Source organism: Gambusia affinis, linkage group LG23 (genome assembly GCF_019740435.1).
Source record: "Gambusia affinis linkage group LG23, SWU_Gaff_1.0, whole genome shotgun sequence".
NCBI classification, from domain to species: Eukaryota; Metazoa; Chordata; class Actinopteri; order Cyprinodontiformes; family Poeciliidae; genus Gambusia; species Gambusia affinis.
In genome coordinates this window covers 14,861,298-14,879,535 of record NC_057890.1, presented here as the reverse complement: position 1 = coordinate 14,879,535, position 18,238 = coordinate 14,861,298, and the positions used below count along the sequence as shown (strand labels likewise).

Sequence of the window (18,238 nt, the reverse complement as noted above, 5' to 3'; positions counted from 1 at the left end):
AAAGGCCAAAGTGAATTAAAGTAAGAAACTTGTTTTCGTTAAAGGTTAAATATCCGATCAGATTCCATCTAATTTTTCTTAATACACAATCTGGGAACAAACATTTGGTAACACTTTATTTTAAGATATTATTGAAGATAATATTAATATGCTGTCATAAATAATGACGCTTTTAATGCAAAGTTGCATTAAAAGTCGATTAAAAGTGTCTTCAGATAAAATGTTACCACACGCTTTTCTTGCAGAAGAAGAGACCTTTGGACCTTCTCAAGAGTTCTGCACCTAATTTTTAAATTTAAAATGTCCTGGCCAGAAGAAAAGTTCTTGATCCTGAAGCCTTAACAGCGAGAACACATTTCTCTGTTCTTGTTTCTCTTTTCAAAGAAAAACACTCTCTTTAGAATAACTAAGTGCCTTTATTCTGGGAGCAGTCTCTTCTTTGAAAAGAATCACAACTTTTATTACATTCCAGGAACATAACAGAAACAAAATCTCACATGAGCCACGACTATAACTGTAACAAAAAGGTGCTGAAGTTTTACCTGTGTGATTATGACTGATTATCCACTCCCCAGTAGAAATCGGTTGTTTGTCTGCAGATGCTGTTTACCATCCACCAATCCCCATCATGCATTGCGGCTTATCGCCAGACTTACACTTACTGGTACTCTGTAAAACATTTGCTCTTAGTTGTGTCTTCTATCTTCTACTCTTTTAAGTCAAATAAATTTAGCAAGTTTCAGATTTTTGAATCTAGTAAGTAGTAAGTTGTGTTGGCTTTTTAAATATTTTTTTAAACCTCCAAGAGTTGAATAAACTAGAGTTTTTTAAAAAACTGAAATAAGAAAAAGGCAGCAGTGGGAACTATTTCCCAGAATGCTTAGCGGCATGTTTTTGTCTCCTGAGATGGAAGTGTGTTACATTGATCTGACAATTGTGTGTTATTAAAGTAAATGTTTATTTTAATGTTTTTGAGCTGGATTTATTGGAATTTTGTTCATGCAATTTGAAACACGAATTTAAAATAAGTAGTTTCACTTTATATTGTGAGTGAAAATAATACAGAAATGTGGCCCTTTAACAAATTATTTGGTTTAAGTTGCAGCATTGAGTTAAAAATTACAATTCAAGATTAATGAATTTAAAAAACAATGTTTAGAAAACTTCTTGTCTCTTGTTAAATCAACTTCATGAACTTTAATTTCTGAGTTAAAACCAAAACTATGTTCTTGTTGACTTAAACTGCATTTTCAAGGCAGAAGTTGGACTTTCATCTTCAAGCTAAACCAGCTTCAATTGTTTTACAGTGTAGTCAATTTCCTACAACAGCTGAAAGGAGTGATTCACTGTAAAACAATGATTCACCTTTACCTTTCTCCCCTCCAGATCAAACGTCACAACATGAACTGAAAGAGCAAAAACAACAGAAATGGAGGGAAGAGATTTCTCCTTTTTGCTTATTTATATTGTCTTCAGTCCTGGTTTTTCTCATAAACACACCTCACAGGTTTTAATATTTACATCTGTGGACTGAGATTGCAATTTAAAAAGTTGATTTTTGTGCCTGGTGAGCCATTTATGTCAAATTTTGTTGATCATGATTGATATTTAAAAGCAGTACAAGGGTAAAACATCACTTTTTTCCAAGTTTTGAGCTAATATTCCTTTGAGGAACAAAACCTTTACAGGTAAAATAGTTCATGTCGTAACAATGCTTTTATTAATTTTGAGACAAAGCTGCATTATGTGCCAGACTGCAATTTAAAATTGGCTTTTTGCTTCGTCGTCTGCTGTATGTGACTCACAGATGGATAAATAACTGTAAAAAGAAAACAATCAGCTGAAAACGGTCAACTACTGGACCAGCATAAGGAGAAAATCATCCAAAGAAAACAATAAAAGACCTTCAGAAACTTTTGATTAAGTCCACTTTGAAAGATTACAAGAAAAAGTCTGGCTGTGAAATATAAAGAGCCTTAACGACGACGTTTGTACAGAATGATGAGATCAGGAAAAAATAATTCCTACTCTAATTGCTTCCTTAATCACACTCTTGGAAAACATTAGAACTAAGAAGCATCAGATCATTGAACAGTTTGAGAAAATCAGTTAAACAGTGGCTTCTGAATAATCGAAACTGAAATCACGTTTTCTATGAACGTCTTTAAACAACCTTAAATGTTTGTTTTTATCGTTCTGGCTTACTTTTTTATAACTGCTAATTTGTACCATTATTAACCATTTCTTGTAATTTTCAGTAAATTATATCTGTTCATTCATATGTGTGTCAATTTTTTTACTGTCAACCTGCCAGGTGAAAATTAGCTCCTGTTTCTACATGAGAGTCAAACTCATTTTCCTTTTGGGTCATGAATGCTCCTAAAGGGCCGGTTGTGCCAGAATATATTGATAAAACTTCTTCACAAGCTGTTAAAATATAAATAAATTCTTAAACTTAAATATTATTGAAGATCTTTTCAGCCCCTCCAGGATTTTGTGATTCTTTTTGCGATTTTTTGCTATAAAAATCAAAGTGTTTCTGGTAATAATTTGGAAATATTTGCTATATTTGCGCTTATTTATGACGGTAAATGTGACTTGTTGTTACTTGCTGTATAGACATCAACTAAAGCTGAGGCAGCTGTTTCATACAAGTAAGAAAGTTTTTGACAAATTTTGAGAAAAATTTGCAGGAATTTGTTTATCTTGAGAATTTAATAATTCTCAAGAAACTGGAGGGACTGATTGATGTAATTTGGTCAGTAAATAGATAAAAGCTGCATTGATTTGACTGATAACATAATATTTAAGCTCACTTTGTATTTAGTCTGGAATCTACGGGGCCACGTAAAAAGTTGTGGCGGGCCGGATTTGGCCCACGGACCTTGGGTTTAGCATATTTGCGTGGTTGTTTTAATGTACTTGGGTTGATGAATATGTAATGTCCCGTTGGAAATAAATTGAAATTCAAAGGAAAGTGACATGTTGTAATAAACTAAAAGAAGCTGACAGGTTTAAATATAAAATATCAAATGTTTTTACTGTCTGAAGAAGAAAATACATCCACAGAAATGAGCTCATATCACGAGTACGTCTGTGTTAAAACGTTACGCTTTAGCTGAAAACGCTCTGCTGTGTCTGTCTTCTGCCAGGTGGAGTGCAGGGAAACCTAGCAACAGGCTGCAGAGGATCGAGCTCATCGCCGCTTTCACATCGTCAAGGTACAGAAGACAAACAACACACTCCCGTACACACACACACACACACAACCTCTCCTGCAGCTCAGAGGCCAGAGCACAGAGTGCCACAGGAAGCACATTACACACCGCGTTGACCCCAACACATTCCACCCTGTTGATCCCAGTTGGAAACACCCGGAGAGCATAATTCGGCAATTACGAAAGCCTCTAAATTGACACCATTTTCTCCGGCACTGCCTGATTCAAAGGAACGAAGAGAAGCTAACCGTATTTAATTGAAAAGCCAGGTAAGATGATTCATCTGTTTGTGCTAAATCAACGAAGCCCTTTCACTGTTGATGCTCTGATGCTTTTATCGTTTGGAAAACAGAACCTGGAGAAGACAGATAAAAGCAGATTCTTTCCTCTTGCACTGGCATTTTCAGACTCTCGCATGTGCACATGTGGCTGAAAATGCTTTTTATTTCCTGCAACTACGATAAATGGTTCCCTCAGAGACTCTGCTATCAGCTGTAATCACTTTTTAAAGATGTTTCAACAGGCACTTAGTGTATAAAGCCGAGGTTAGGACACGCAAATTGAATAAAAGCCAAAATGTTCAGTACAGGAGCATGTTGTTCTGGGTTCATCAAAAAATGTTCTGTTAAAGCAAAACTCTGCAGCAGATTGTATTATTTTAAATCTAAAGAGCCAAGACTGAAGTAACTCCCTTACTTTCAACTCACAAACTTAATGAATTTACGCTCCACTTAAAATCACGAAGACTCTGAAAACCAGTAACTCAAGACATAACTTGAATTTTTGCTTTTTAACCCCAAACAAACTCCTTCTTATTTTTGAAAGCCTTTCTCAGATCTAATGAGCTAATGAATGAAACAAATAACCAGATATTGATAACCTTGTTTGTTTGTTTGTGCGTTCTCTACTGAGTCTAGATGAATAAAATGCCAAAGTAATCAAAGTCTCTCATGCTGTTACTGATGCACAACATGTTTCTCTGCACCCTGAATATTTTATTAGTGGCAGATCTGTTAGAAACGACGTCAGCCAGCAGAGCTCACCTGTTTTACCAGCTGATGCTGAGTATGATGTCATCTGGGAAGAGGTTGCCAGGCTACCAATCGCTTTCTTTCTTAAACGCTTATGTGAAGTGAACTGATTGCCAGAAAGACCAATTACAGTGTTCAACTGATGTGATGACCGTCTGTGATTTCCTCGGTGCTGCAGTTCAGATCCAGAGGCAGCAAAAATCAAGTTTGAGTTTAAACAAAGTGAAGTGTCTGAATCAAACGAGCGAGTTTTGCATCCGTCGTTTCATGAAGGTTTTAATTGGTTATTTTGAAGACGTTAAGACATAGATGGCCTTAAACTTTTTCTAGTTTAAGTGAGCAGACAACAGAGGTTTTGTGTTTGGTCCCTGTGATTTCTGAAAACAATCCCTGGTTAAAATCTTTCAGTGAATTTTTGAAAATCAAAGCTTCTTCCATCTCTGACTATTTACACAACTGAAGCCATTTGAGAGAGCTGTTCATGCCTTTTTTCCATCTCATCTCCTCTGTTGTAATGTTTTTTATTCAGGTGCCAATCTGTCACAGCGGCTGGTCCAAAAAGAACACCGACTGGCTGCCAGTCAGTTTTTATTATTTATTTTTAAGTTATACTTTTGAAATTGGAGAACAGTTTCTCTTTTTATGTCTCCTTTCTTAAATGCTGGCCTGATTTTCTTAGGTTTTTTTTCCTTTTTGCTCATTTGATTGTTTAAATGTACAGCACTTTGGTCAAGATCTGTTTTAAATCTCCTGCATACACAAAATTTACTTTAACTAGAACCAGTTTGACAACCTGATGTAGGCTGAAGCATCTCAAAAAGAAAAACTTCAGGCACTTATATAAAGAAATTCAACTACAAATGAGAAACAAAGTTATTAACATCTATAAAAGAAATAAGAAAATAAAGCTCAAAAAGGCCCTGATGTGTTCAAACTTCTGAAATAAAAACAGAAGGTTAATTTTTGTGTGGAAAATAATAATGAGACTCCATATGTCACTGTTATTTTGCTTTATTTCGGCTTGTTTGCATCCTTTGCACCAGTATAGCACCGCCTACATCTTACCGGGTAAATAACGTCCTTGGAGGGGATTCAGGATTCAAGCTGTCATATGTTTTCTCTCACGGTGCCAAAACGATGTGGGACTCAGAAAAGTGTGAACAGAGCTGTTGTTAATAATCATGATCATAAAGATAATGTCAGATATTTATTTCTAAATCGAATAATTAAAATTATGGCAGATTGATGCATCCTAATTGAATTTATTGAACGTGTTATTTCTTCTAACTGTATCATCAAAGTACTTGGTACAAATAAAAAGAGATATTAAAGATGTGATTATAGTTGGCAATAAAGACTCCTATTCTAATTTCATCTTTATCCAATTAGCAAAATTAGATTTATGGCGGTATTGTTGATGTGTGTGAGGTGATATTCCCACTCCACCATCTGAATAAGCGATAAAACAGATCAGTCCAGCATCTGGCTCCCTCTCTGGCTGATGGGATGTGGCGTGTTTCTGGCGTGAATCTGATTATGTTTATATTGAGGCTCCTCTGTCCGACCACAGAGGAGAACGCATCACCGCTGCATCTTAAATTTCTTAGTCCTCAGATCAGACATGCCAGGTTTTCTGTGTCTGGTGATGTTCTGGCATCTGCATCTGTGCAGCAAAGCAAACTTATGCAACATTATTTCAAAATTAGGAGTTTTGTGAAGGTAATTGGGTTTATGTAAGGCCATCTGAGTAAAGAGGGTTCAGATTAATGTTTGCAAAGTGCCATTCTGCTTCATAATTATTTCTAATTTTGTCTTGGTCTGTCAGATAAATTGTGGAAAAATCTTTGAAGTGCATGAATGGATTTTTGTAGTTGTGCATAAGATAAAAAATATGAATCGTTTCTCATTGAAAAAGAGTGAAATCAAACATTTGAAAAACTGCAGCTAAAATTTTAGATCAGTGTTTGTTAATCAGCATATTTGGCTGTAAATAATGTTTTTATTTACTTGATAAAAGCAAATAGGATAGAAAAATGTTGGGAATCCTAGCAGAACTTAGACAGTTGTTTGTGTTTTTATATTGTCTGAATAAATATTTAGCTTCAATTCTTTCAGCACCAACTATGAGAGAACAGAAAATGGACCTTTGAGGGTTCATTTTGAAAGTAGTGTAAATAATGCCAGAATCCCCAGATTAAAACAACGGGCAAAGCGTAGGCGTCTCTTTGAGGCCCTGCTGCATTAATCCTGTGATCAATCTCCTGCAGGGTAAGCTCTTTCAAAACAGCTTCTGGATAAACCTTCGAACGCGGTAAAAAGAAAATAAAAAAAAACACCTCTAGGTTGTCTTTATCACATAACTTCTACTGGAATTAATATTAACATTGGCATCTGAAATATTTGTCTTCACAGGCTGATTCTTTTCTTATTATCGAAGTGTAAAACACTTTTGTTACAATTTTAAACCCCAACCTTTGGATGATGGCAATTTTGAACTCTGCAGTCCGAGAAACGTCCAGTTTTACTTTGAATTATTTTGCTAAATACTAATTTTGACTTTTGACTTTTCCTAAACGTTCCTGTCTTTTATTGTAAATTGTGCGAAGTTTTTTAGGGTGAAGGCAAACCGCTCATACTATTCCCCCAAATCACAAACTGTTGAGCGGATTATATTATCTCCAGCAGGCTGTTGTGCAGAAATAAGATTAAGGGGCTGAAATCCATTTTACGCTAGTAAGCTTCTAAAATCATGTATTGTCTGGAATTGTTTCAAATCTCTTATATTTTGGGGGGAGTTTTGCAACACTCAAACAACAACAAGTTAAACAGAAGTTTGAAGACATTAAAGCATAAAGATGTATCGAATGTAAAAATATCAAGTTGGAAGTAGTAAAAGCCAAATTTATAGTTTGAAAAATCAAGAAAATTGGTCTTAGATCAGTTGATTACCACTGAAAGATTTGATCACAGACTGAATCATATGTTTTGACAAATTGGACAATTAATTTTCTCCACCATTTCCATTTCCATTTTCTCCTTCATCTGCTTTTGTCCATGACAGGAATGGTGACATATCCTTAGGAAAACTCAGCAGGTGGCATAAAACCGGAGAAGAAGAAAAAAAACACGGCGAATGTGAGAGTTTGGAGACTCACATTGGAGGTGTTTGACATTAACCTCACAAGACACAAACACACTTGACAAACAGGGTCATGCAAAGAAGCAACAGAAGGGTAACTGCTGCTCTCCTGCTAAAGATGAAAGATTTCTGTTGAAGGATCAAATTCATGAAATGATCGCATTTCATGATCACTTCATGAAATGATCGCAGAGCTGCCAATCTTTTAGAAATGAGCTGCTCCCCTGCACACTTTCATCAAATAATTGTGACAAAATTAACAATTAACGAGAACTTTGATGGAAGTTTAGCAAACAGAAGTGAAAGTGAGAGGGGAAACAGGGTAAAATAAGCCCACTAGGTTTGGTAGTAGCCCTGAACCTATGTTTAGAAAGTATAATATAACGCTACTTAAGGTCAGTGTTTGTAACCAGTCAGTTTATGTTATGCAGAAGTTCTGAAAACGCCTGAACTTTAGTGCAACACGGATCGCAACAGAAAGGTCAGGCCTCGTCTAGACGGCTCGCTGCTCCTCCTGTGACTGCTGTGTTGAAGGCAGTGTTGCACCATTCCTGCTGCTATTTGTTTTTTGTAGAAAACTTTAGAAAATCAGCAGCCCTTCTCTTTCCAAACAGGTGTTGGTTGGTTTCTGGAAAGCACAGACAAACATAAACATAAAATAGCTACAAATTAAGAAGAGGTCAAGCCAGGTAGAACAGGTGGGTTTTGAGTAGTAATTTCACTGTAGCTCAGAATTAGAAGAAAAAGTCATAATTAGTTTTTAAATGCTTTTCTTTTCTTTGTAATAGTCAGGAACGGCACAGCCGATTTGAAACTCCGCAGTGGAAACACCCAAAGTAGAATAATGGTTTTGGGATGATACGTTTTAGAGAAACAATCAATCAAAAAATCAATTAAGTTTATTTATGTAGCACATTTTAGCAACAAGGTGGTTCAAAGTGCTTTACATCATAAAAACACACACACAAAAAAACAAAGTTATAGAATACACAATCAACAATAGAAGCATTATATTTGGTCAGCATCTGAATGTTAATGTTTCGTTTGTAATGTTTCCAAAGCAAATCTAATCGGGTTGGTTTTTAAACACAATCAGTGTTTCAGCTGTTTTGTAGTTTTCGGGAACCTTACCATTTAATATAGAATGGAAAGAATGGCAATACATTTTACCTTTCTTTCATATAAAATGGTAAGATATATTACTATTTAATATAAAATGGTAAAATTGAAAGACGAACTTGCATGCGAAACCAACATAGTAGAAAAATCTTTCGTTGTTTGTCACTAAAGTCCGACTTCATCCTGTCGTGTTTTGGTGTTGATGGAAGGAGGTTGAGCCTCTTATTCATGTCATTCTACCATTATATGGTAATAACAGACAGCAGCAGGATGACACAGAGTTGAGGTCAGCAGCTTTTTTTTTTTTACTCCGTATTGCTTCAAAGAATTGGCCTCCAGTTTACTGTGTCAGATCTGTGGCAGCATGTCAAAGTCTGCTGAAGTTCCCTTGGGCTTTTTCCCTTTATAGCAACTTCGCACTGAGACAGTAAACACGTCAGCAAGAGCAGGGTTTCACATTTAAAGCAGTTAAAAAGAATTAAAGGGTATCTGACTGACAAAATGCACACTTTGGTAAATATTTTACTTTAAAAGGGACATGAGAAGCTATTAAACATCAGAGAACAGAGGATGACTTTAATATCCAAGCTCCTCCTTTCTGCTTGAGTCTGAGGGAGTCTGGACTGAAAAGCCAAACGTTTGCACTGTGACGGTGCAGAGCAGACATCCTTAAGCTTGGGCAAACATCCGGCGCACAAATCAAATATATAAAACTTCTGATCGGTTTTAATCTGCTCAGTTTGCTCAACTCATTCCCACCTGAATCTTTTAGCACATTTCGTGGAATTATCAAAAATACACGTTTTGCATTCCACAAACACAGAGAGAAAAGGGAAATCTGCAGCATGGATTTATAAAATGCAGTTTTACATGGAGATTTATCCAGCAGTGTTGAAGGAGTGAGCAAGGAGAAAAGCTTCAGAGTGGAGAAATCTAGAGACTTAACAACCAAACACCCAACCCAAGGATTTAAAAGCTCTCTTATGTGAACCAAGTCTGACCTAACAGATTGTGAGATTTAGAGAGAAAAACCTCTCAGGCTGCTGCTTCAGGGTGTCAGCAATTCCATTTCTCCAAACAACAGGATCATAAGCATGACTCATATGGGGGAGCCGTCATGTGGGTCTGGAAGTCTCACTTTTTTCCACATAATCAATCTGTATTCCTAGTAAAGTAGGGTGAAAAATGTCAAAATGTTGTTATATTTAATGCAGACCCAAGACAAACACACATTCATGTCTAAACGGCAATTTAAAGAGAACAATTACCCTAACCATCACTTTTTTGGACTGACAGGAAGCCTGAGTAACAGAAAACATTTGAATACATGTGGAAAACATCCAAACTCTCTGCAGAAAGATCCAAAGCCTGGATTAGAACCCAAGACCTTCTTACTGCAAGCAAACACTGCTACAGTTACACCTACTACCAATTTATCTATGTTATTTATGTTTAGACTGTGGGAACGAGCGGGATTACCTGGAGAAAAATCTCCCAACAGGAAACAAAAAGATGATTTAAACTCCAAACAGAAGGTTCCTGGATAAGATTTCAAGTAGCGCTCAAATAAAAAGGATAAAAGCTGTTAATTAATGAATATTAATCATCTGTACTGTGTCTACTTCGACAACAATAAAAAGGTTTTAGTCAATTATCAAACGCAAACAAACTGCAAGTTGATTTAAGACAATATCCTCAAACAACATCGTTGAAAGTAATTAGGGTTGAATAATTAGACAAACACTCTTGATTAATTTTTGTTGGATAAGTGCAATTAAATTCCTTTTCTTAAGGATTCCTTTTCTGTTTTCAGTGTCTAAATCGCCACTGCTGAATCTGCCATTTCTAGAAACATTAACTCTGTTAAGGAGCTTTGCAATAATCCAGGTGCAATCAATACTTTGGTTGCCTGAGGGGCTGTGAGACGTCTTAAAGGAAGGCATCAGAAAATGTCTTTAAGAATCCTGATTTTCCTTTGCGAATATTTAATCCAGTTTTTCTTTTGCAGAATTCATACTAAACCAACTCTTAAGGATGTTTTGAATGTTTTCCACTTGACGGCCAGTTTCTGGACAGTTTTTTTTTTTTTTTGCTGTATCTTACCAGAGTATAATCTGCCTTCTGCAGGCCTCAGATGGCTCTTTGAATCTCACTGTGGTGCTCACTCTGACTTTAGCAGTCTGGAGCACACCAAAGTAAATGTCTGAGGTATACAGAGAGAAAAATGTCCTTCAAAACGCCGAGTCATGGTGCTTCGCTCATGCACACCTCAAATGATTCGCCTATGTCCAATTTCATGGCTTTTAAGGTGGAATAACTGTGGGAATGTCCTAATTTATTCCCATTCTTATCACAGTTTATATAAAATTGTCTTTCCTTTAGTTTTTGTGTATTTATATAAATCAAAATAGCATTTTGAGCATAACAGTAAAGTGTATTCAGTCAAAGATGATGTAACTTCCTAGCTAATCTTATTTTGTTGTTCTAAAAACACAATAATCGAAGCCTGTAATGTTTTTCCAACATGTTGTCAAAAGGGTGACAACACAGAAGAATATTTAAAATTTGGTTGCAAACACTTGCAGGAATCTGAGGGCTTGCAGGTCTTCTTTAAGACCACCCGTGAGAGAGCAGGTTTAATCTTAGCAGAGTCATTATGCTGCACTGCAGGCTGCTGTACCATTATCGCCTTGTTTCTCCTCCAGCAGCAGAGTGCTGTTTACTGCCATTAAATAAAACGCCGTCATGTTGGGTGTTTTCTCCAGACTTCTGTCAAGAAAACAGAATTACATCCAGACATATCTTATTTATTTTTTTGCTCTTGTCTGTTACATCATGTCTATAATACACATGTAGTGTTTTATAACTCCTTTATATTGGGAACAGGCTACTTGTTCTCCGCTTGACATACCTCTAACGCCCCCTGCTGGTGGATTTATCACGAGACTTCAAGAGATTACGTTGTAAGATGCACTGAAAATGAATGTGACCTTTTTCTTTTTTTTGCCAGTGGAAGGTTTTTCATCCATGACTGAAGCTCAGTTTGTTGCTACAATCCCTTCACCCACATGTTTAAATCAATGATCCTATTGATCGCTAGTGTCAAACTCGAGGCCTCTGGGCCAAATCCAGCCCACCATAGATTTTTATGTGGCCCTCTAGATTCCAGACTAAACACTAAGTGAGCTTAAATATTATGTTATCAATCAAATCAATGCAGTTTGTATCTGTTTCTTACTGACAAATTATGCTAGTCAGTTCCTCCAGTTTTTTGAGAAATGAATTAACTTTTTGCGTTAATGATTGGGAGATTATTTTGTTGTTTTTTTTTTTGTTTTTTTTTTTCAAAAATTGTCAAAAATGTTCTTTCTTGTACTAAACAACTGCCTCAACTTTAATTAATGTCAGATTTTAAACCATGATCTATACAGCGAGTAATAAAAATTTGTATTTACCGTAATAAATCAGCTCAAATATCACATTTCCAAATTAGTACCACAAAAGGTTTTAGTTTTATTGCAAAAAAATCACAAAAAAGTATCACAAAATCCTAGAGGGACTGAAAAGAGGTTCAGTAATACTATTTAATTTTAAGAATTCATTGACATTTTATGTGAACTGGTTTTATCAATACATTCTGGCACAGCTGGACCCTTAAAGAGCATTTATGATGTTGATTTGGCACAAAACAAAAATTAGTTTGTGACCCCTGCTATAGATGCTCAGGTGGCATCTGATTTCTAATCTGAAGCAACTAGCTATATATGATATTTATTTTTAATGTATGAATCCTTGTTCAGTCAGCTTCTAGTACCTCATGTTCTATATTTAGTCAGTTTAAATAATACAAAAAGGGAAAAAAAAACACAGCTAAAAATAAAAATGTAGTGTACAACAGCAGTATACACTAGACTTAGACTTAGACAGACTTTATTATCATTTTGTATGGACAGGGGTATATACATAACGAAATTTTGTTGCATACGGCTCAGGACAATGTTTTGATATAGACAACATGACATGAAAGTTGGCAATGCATGTTTATTTGTGTATATTTATCAATTTATTCATTTATTTTCTTTACTCAGTTAGCTAAGAATTTTGCATATATGTATATTTATTGAGGGGCTGCACAGTGGTGCAGTTGGTAGAGCTGTTGCCTTGCAGCAAGAAGGTCCTGGGTTCGATTCCCAGCCCGGGGTCTTTCTGCATGGAGTTTGCATGTTCTCCCTGTGCATGGTGGGTTCTCTCCGGGTTCTCCGGCTTCCTCCCACAGTCCAAAAGCATGACTGTCAGGTTAATTGGTCTCTCTAAATTCTCCCTAGGTGTGAGTGTGTGTGTGAATGGTTGTTTATCCTGTCTGTTTTCTGTGATGCCCTGCGACAGACTGGCGACCTGTCCAGGGTGAACCCCGCCTCTCGCCCGGAACGCAACTGGAGATCGACACCAGCAACCCTCCTGACCCCATTAGGGAAGAAGGGTGTAAGAAAATGGTTGGATGGATGGTATATTTATTGATCCTACTGTTTTGGTGTCTATATTTATGTGGTGATACTGCAATACAGAGATGTGTATCGTCAGCATGTTTTTGGAAATAGATGCAGTAATATTTGCATAAAATATTTAGAGTTTAAATAAAAGTTGTCTTGAATGGAGCCTTGAGGAAACCCACATCTGACCTTAGTTCACTCCGATTTACAATCGCCTAAAGACCAAAATGGACACAAAAATCACAAAACCAGAAGAAAAGTGACCTGAGAGAGAAGAAATGTTTACTATCTGTCACAAGATTAAAAAAAATAACATAGGAGCACAAGCAAGTTTAAAAAAAAAGTAGAAAAGTAAAAAGACATGAAAGCTAAGAGGCTGTTTTGTCCAACCAGTGCTGGTTTGGTTAGTTGCTGGATAACAGGACAGGTTTAAGAGAGTTGCTATTTTCACTTAGACCACTAGATGGCAGCAGAAAAGATTAAATGATCCTTGAATGCAGTTGTGACAAAAGTATTGGATTGAAAGTGTCCAGTTGTCAATTGATCAGCTTTAATCAGGAGAACCATTCTGTTCATAAAGATTAACAATCAGCAGGTTTTCATGCGCTTATTTGAGTTATTAAAACAAAAATCAGACTAAGGTCGGGTTCTGAAGCATAAGATTTGTCGATTTTTCATTGTATGTTACATACAAAATTTCTAAATCTATCAGAAATCCTTTAGCCAAGGAAAACATGAGTGACAATTGAATCTAATCAAACAGGGGCTCATTTATTTATTTATTTATTTATTTATTTATTTATTTATTTATTTATTTATGTTAAACGTATTACATTGACAGTTATTATATTAAAATACTTTGTGGTTTGATAAATTTATCTGACTTATTTTATTTATTTAATTTATTTTTTTTAAACTTGAATTATCTTGAATGGTGCGGAAAAAATACATTTGTTTTGCCGTAATGAAACACAAAGTCTCAGAAATTAATTGTGTTATTTCTGAATATTTTATTACATTTTACAGGATTTTGAAGTTGAAATCAGTGAGAAAAGTATACTTCATACTACTAAAGGCTATTTGTTCACACTTTAGAATGAAAAAAATAAAGTGTTCAGAGTAGAAACAAGAGGCATAAGATGCTAGCGGAAATGCTGTCAAAAACCTTTATTTTGAAGGCACAACTTCCGATATCACTTTGGAATCGTTAGCTTGACTTCGTTTTTCCTTTCTTGAACCTAAACTTTGGGATAATTCAATGGGAAGGTGAAGGCGTAGCATGCCGCTCTAGTAAAAGGTCAATAAAGACTCTTTTCGGGATTTTAGTCTTCTTGAGGTTAAAGGATACTGCCGGAAACTATTTCTACACCGAAAGCGGTAAGTTAAGCAAAGTTTCATTGAAGTTTTGTTCAGTTTTCTGGCATAATTCAAGATTAACGGGCTGCTGGTTCTGGCGTCGCTGGAGTGCTGGCTTAATTTAATTAACGACTCCAGCTGCAGTTTCTTTGTGTAATTTATAAACCGTCACCCCCTAACTCTGCAAATTAATTGTTTAATTTATGTAAAGTATATATAAAAAGTTTTGGGGTCTTTTTAAGACATCTTAGTACAACGTTTGGTCACTTGAATCATTGTGAATTCCTGAAAATATTAAATCTTCTATCTATAGGCTATGAATATTTTTTGCTTTTACACTTATTGTTTTCACATGCCCTTTAAATAACTGTGAAATATTGAGTTTAAATTCTATCAATTTCGTTTAGACATTTTGGAATATTTAGTGTTTATAGCGGCGTATTAAAGTATGAACTTTAATATAATTTATTAAAAAGCATTTTTTATGAAATCTGGGGGGAAAGGACAGAAGAATAGTGTTTTATTCTTAGCCCTTACTTAACTCATTAGGAGGAGATGGGCTATTTATTAAGGTCAGATGATGCAGATTTAAACCTTTCCAGATAATATTTGCTCATTAATGTCTTGTTCCAGTAGTAAACAAAGGAGCTTTATACCAATTTAATATGACAAAATAACTACAAGTGCAGCATAATTTTTTTAATAACTTTTCAATATATATATATATATACTGTTTAATGTTTCAGTTCAATAAATGATCTGATTTATATAAATAGTGGTCAGGAAATAAATTAAATGGAACCTGTCTGTAAAGTAGGGCCACACAATATGAGTAAAATCTAATAAATAATTACATCTAACTAGTTGTTTGTAATTGTGATTTTGGACATATTTATATTTTGATGACAATTTTGATTAATTATATTATTCAGCTTAAACATATGAGGGTAAAGATCTCATTGAGTTAACCGTTGCTGGTTAACTCATTGCTTATTAATCTACTGATTGAACTTTCCTTTTTATTCCAGGCTGATAAATGGAAAACACAAAGATCAGTCGCTTGACATGTTGTCAGATCTATGTACATAGTTTTAAAGAAGCAATGTAGTTATCTAAAATAAACAAAACAATCTACTGAAGTCAACTTGAGGCCTTAAAGACCAAGAATAGATTTAAAGAAAACTTAATATTTAATATTTGCATAGAAGGATATGCAGTAACACTCCTTTGTGCACCTGGGATGCAGCAGTGTGTCACTAAAGGAGCTCTGCAGTTCAGGAACAGCTTCATCCATGAGGGGACATTGACTAAAAGGGATTGTTTTGTAGCTACAAAATTGCTTGGATGCTGTTTAATTTTTCACACATTAGCCATTTAAAATATGAAGGTAAACAGAAAAATATGTTTTAATCACAATTGAAACAGTTGAAATATTAAATGATACATTACGGGCTTCCCTCCTGAAAAACTCACACTTTCCACCCTCTGAATATTAACACATCTGTCCGTTGAATGTGTTAGAAAATTCATCAGTTTTTGCCCAAATCAGAACTTTTACATTTACATTTTGATTTTGTGCTATTTTTGCATAATAGCAGACTCTGTTTGATAAAGAAAAACAAAATATAGAATATGAAGTCTTGATTATTCATAAGCTGTGATAATAGATGTTGTATCTTTGCAATCATGTGAGGAAATACAGCAGAGGGACATGTTTAGACTACTACTTTATCTGCTGTTTACTACCTGGTAATTTGCAATTTCATGAAGAATAAAGCCGATTAAAAATATTTAGGTAAGACCTTATGTGATGCCTAATTTAAAATACGTTCTAATATTTTCATTTAACTGGACACCAGTTTGGACCAACACAATGTGCATGTGAGTTTTAAACTGTGAGTCGGGTCGCTGCTACCCCCGCGACCCGACTCCGGATAAGTGGAAGAAGATGGATGGATGGATGGTAACGTTTTTAACATTGACTCAAATTGTTAACCTTTAGTATTAACTTTGGCACAAATATTGGTTATTAAAACTTAAAAAGTGACAAAAGGTTCTTGTTGAATCCCAGAGTGTCCTGAGCGTTTTAACATTTGATTATTGTATGGATAAAGTACAAATAGTCTATCAATCATAGGTGTTGCAATCATTTGTTGCACTTGTATTTTTGGAGTTGACAACATTTACATAGAATCACTGTATCTTATCTTAAAACAATGTAGAGTTTGTGAGCTCAAACCTGTGTTTTGTAAACATGAGTTAAATAAAAACCTCGCAGTGAGGATCAGCAGGACCTCCTGGCAGCGCCATGTGTACCTCTGCTCTCTTGGCTTCCCCAGAACTCAAATCATAACAAAGGATTTTGTTTCCCCCCAATCTTTGCATCCATATTTGTACTCTGAGCTTACATACCCAGCTAATGGCTGAGTCCTCCAAAACGTTAGGCTGATATTTTCTAACCTTTTCAGTTGGGTGGCTGAAGGTTGCATAATGACTAAACAAAAGAGTCATTTATTTGACTCTAATAGAAAGACAAAATTAGGTTTTTGTTATCAGAATGCTGATGGATTTGTAGCTTCCTGTCCTTATCTGTGTTGAAGTCACGTGTCCAGAAATTGCCTGGGCCTTTCTGTCTCTGGAACCTTTTATCCTTTCTGCATTCCTTGCATTTTTGGAAGAAGCAAGCTGTCACTTTCAGATTTATAGGGATGTTTACATGCTTTTACAATTAAATTAAGATATTAGCTTAATCTAAAACATTTGCTTCAAATCATCATGGTAACAGGAATATTTTCGTTCCATAAGAGCTGTGTAAAGTCCTCTCTAAATGGAGCTCAGTTGACGCTTTAGTGTCTGAACTGGTGTGACAAATGTAATGTATATTGTCTGTTTAGCTGTTAACTTCAGGATTACAGGAAAACGGACGTTTCTGAGAAGGAAGACATTTCTCCACAATGTACCAGGAAGTGCTTCCTGTCACCAGTCTGTCAAGGTCTTCCTGAACTTTGGGATGCCTCTCTTTCAGTTCTGGTCTATTTTTGCATAAATAGTTGATTTCAGCATCATTTTATCTTTAAAGCAGCAACTTTGAGATTAAGCCATAAGCCACCATATCTGTTGGCTTCTTCTTGATAACAAAAGGAAAGGTCTGCAGTTTTTCTTGGCTAGCTGGAAAGTCTTACTCATTTCCTCCAGCTCTTTATTTTTTTTTTTTTTTCACTCTTCCAATGTGATTTGTGTCTCTGTAGTTGGGGCCACGTGGAAAATCTGCAATAACTTGGAATCAGTGTTACCGTGCTACCATGTGAGTCTGGGAAAGACAAAGGCTTGTTTGTGTGGCGCGTCGGTGTGGCCACCGCCACTGCAGAGAAATAAAGCAGCAGTTTAAAGTCTGGCTGACGTTTCTGTCAAACAGTCTGACCTCACAGCAGCTCAGACTAAAAGTCCAGAACATCTCTCATGGGGGAGGGTAAACAAAACAGGAGTGTTTGATGGTAGCTTGGCTTTAAAGTGGAGCCAACATCCAAAAGTTAATTTCATGTCTGCGTCATTACGTCTATATATGTATCTTTAAAAATTCTCCAAAGATTAAATAATCGTTGGCGTCTTGGGGTGTTTGCCCAGGACACCAACCAGACTAGGACCACCTCTAGACAGGAGGAATGACAAATCTCATACTATTTCAGCAAAATTTACACCATATCTATGTAGTCCAAACATTACCATAATCCCCCCCGTCTAATCTGGTAATGTATAATCTGGATTTTATTGTGCACTCCAGATTTAGTTAATTTTTCCAGAAATCTTCAATCTATTACTTTTAAACCAAAACAACTGGTTGGATGAACTCTTCATTTGGAATGTGTGGAAATTAGAAGCAAAAAA

The 18,238-nt window shown here is 35.7% G+C and overlaps 1 protein-coding gene across 2 annotated transcripts in view; it reads left to right on the top strand.

Moving 5' to 3' along the window:
* Positions 1–18,238, top strand: part of LOC122826304 (liprin-beta-1-like) — a 107,061-nt gene that overhangs the window by 67,399 nt on the left and 21,424 nt on the right. For both annotated transcript variants that reach the window (XM_044108002.1, XM_044108001.1), the window contains exon 5: positions 3,153–3,221. In XM_044108002.1, the coding sequence (XP_043963937.1) occupies positions 3,153–3,221 (69 nt within the window). The remainder of the gene's footprint in view (positions 1–3,152; positions 3,222–18,238) is intronic.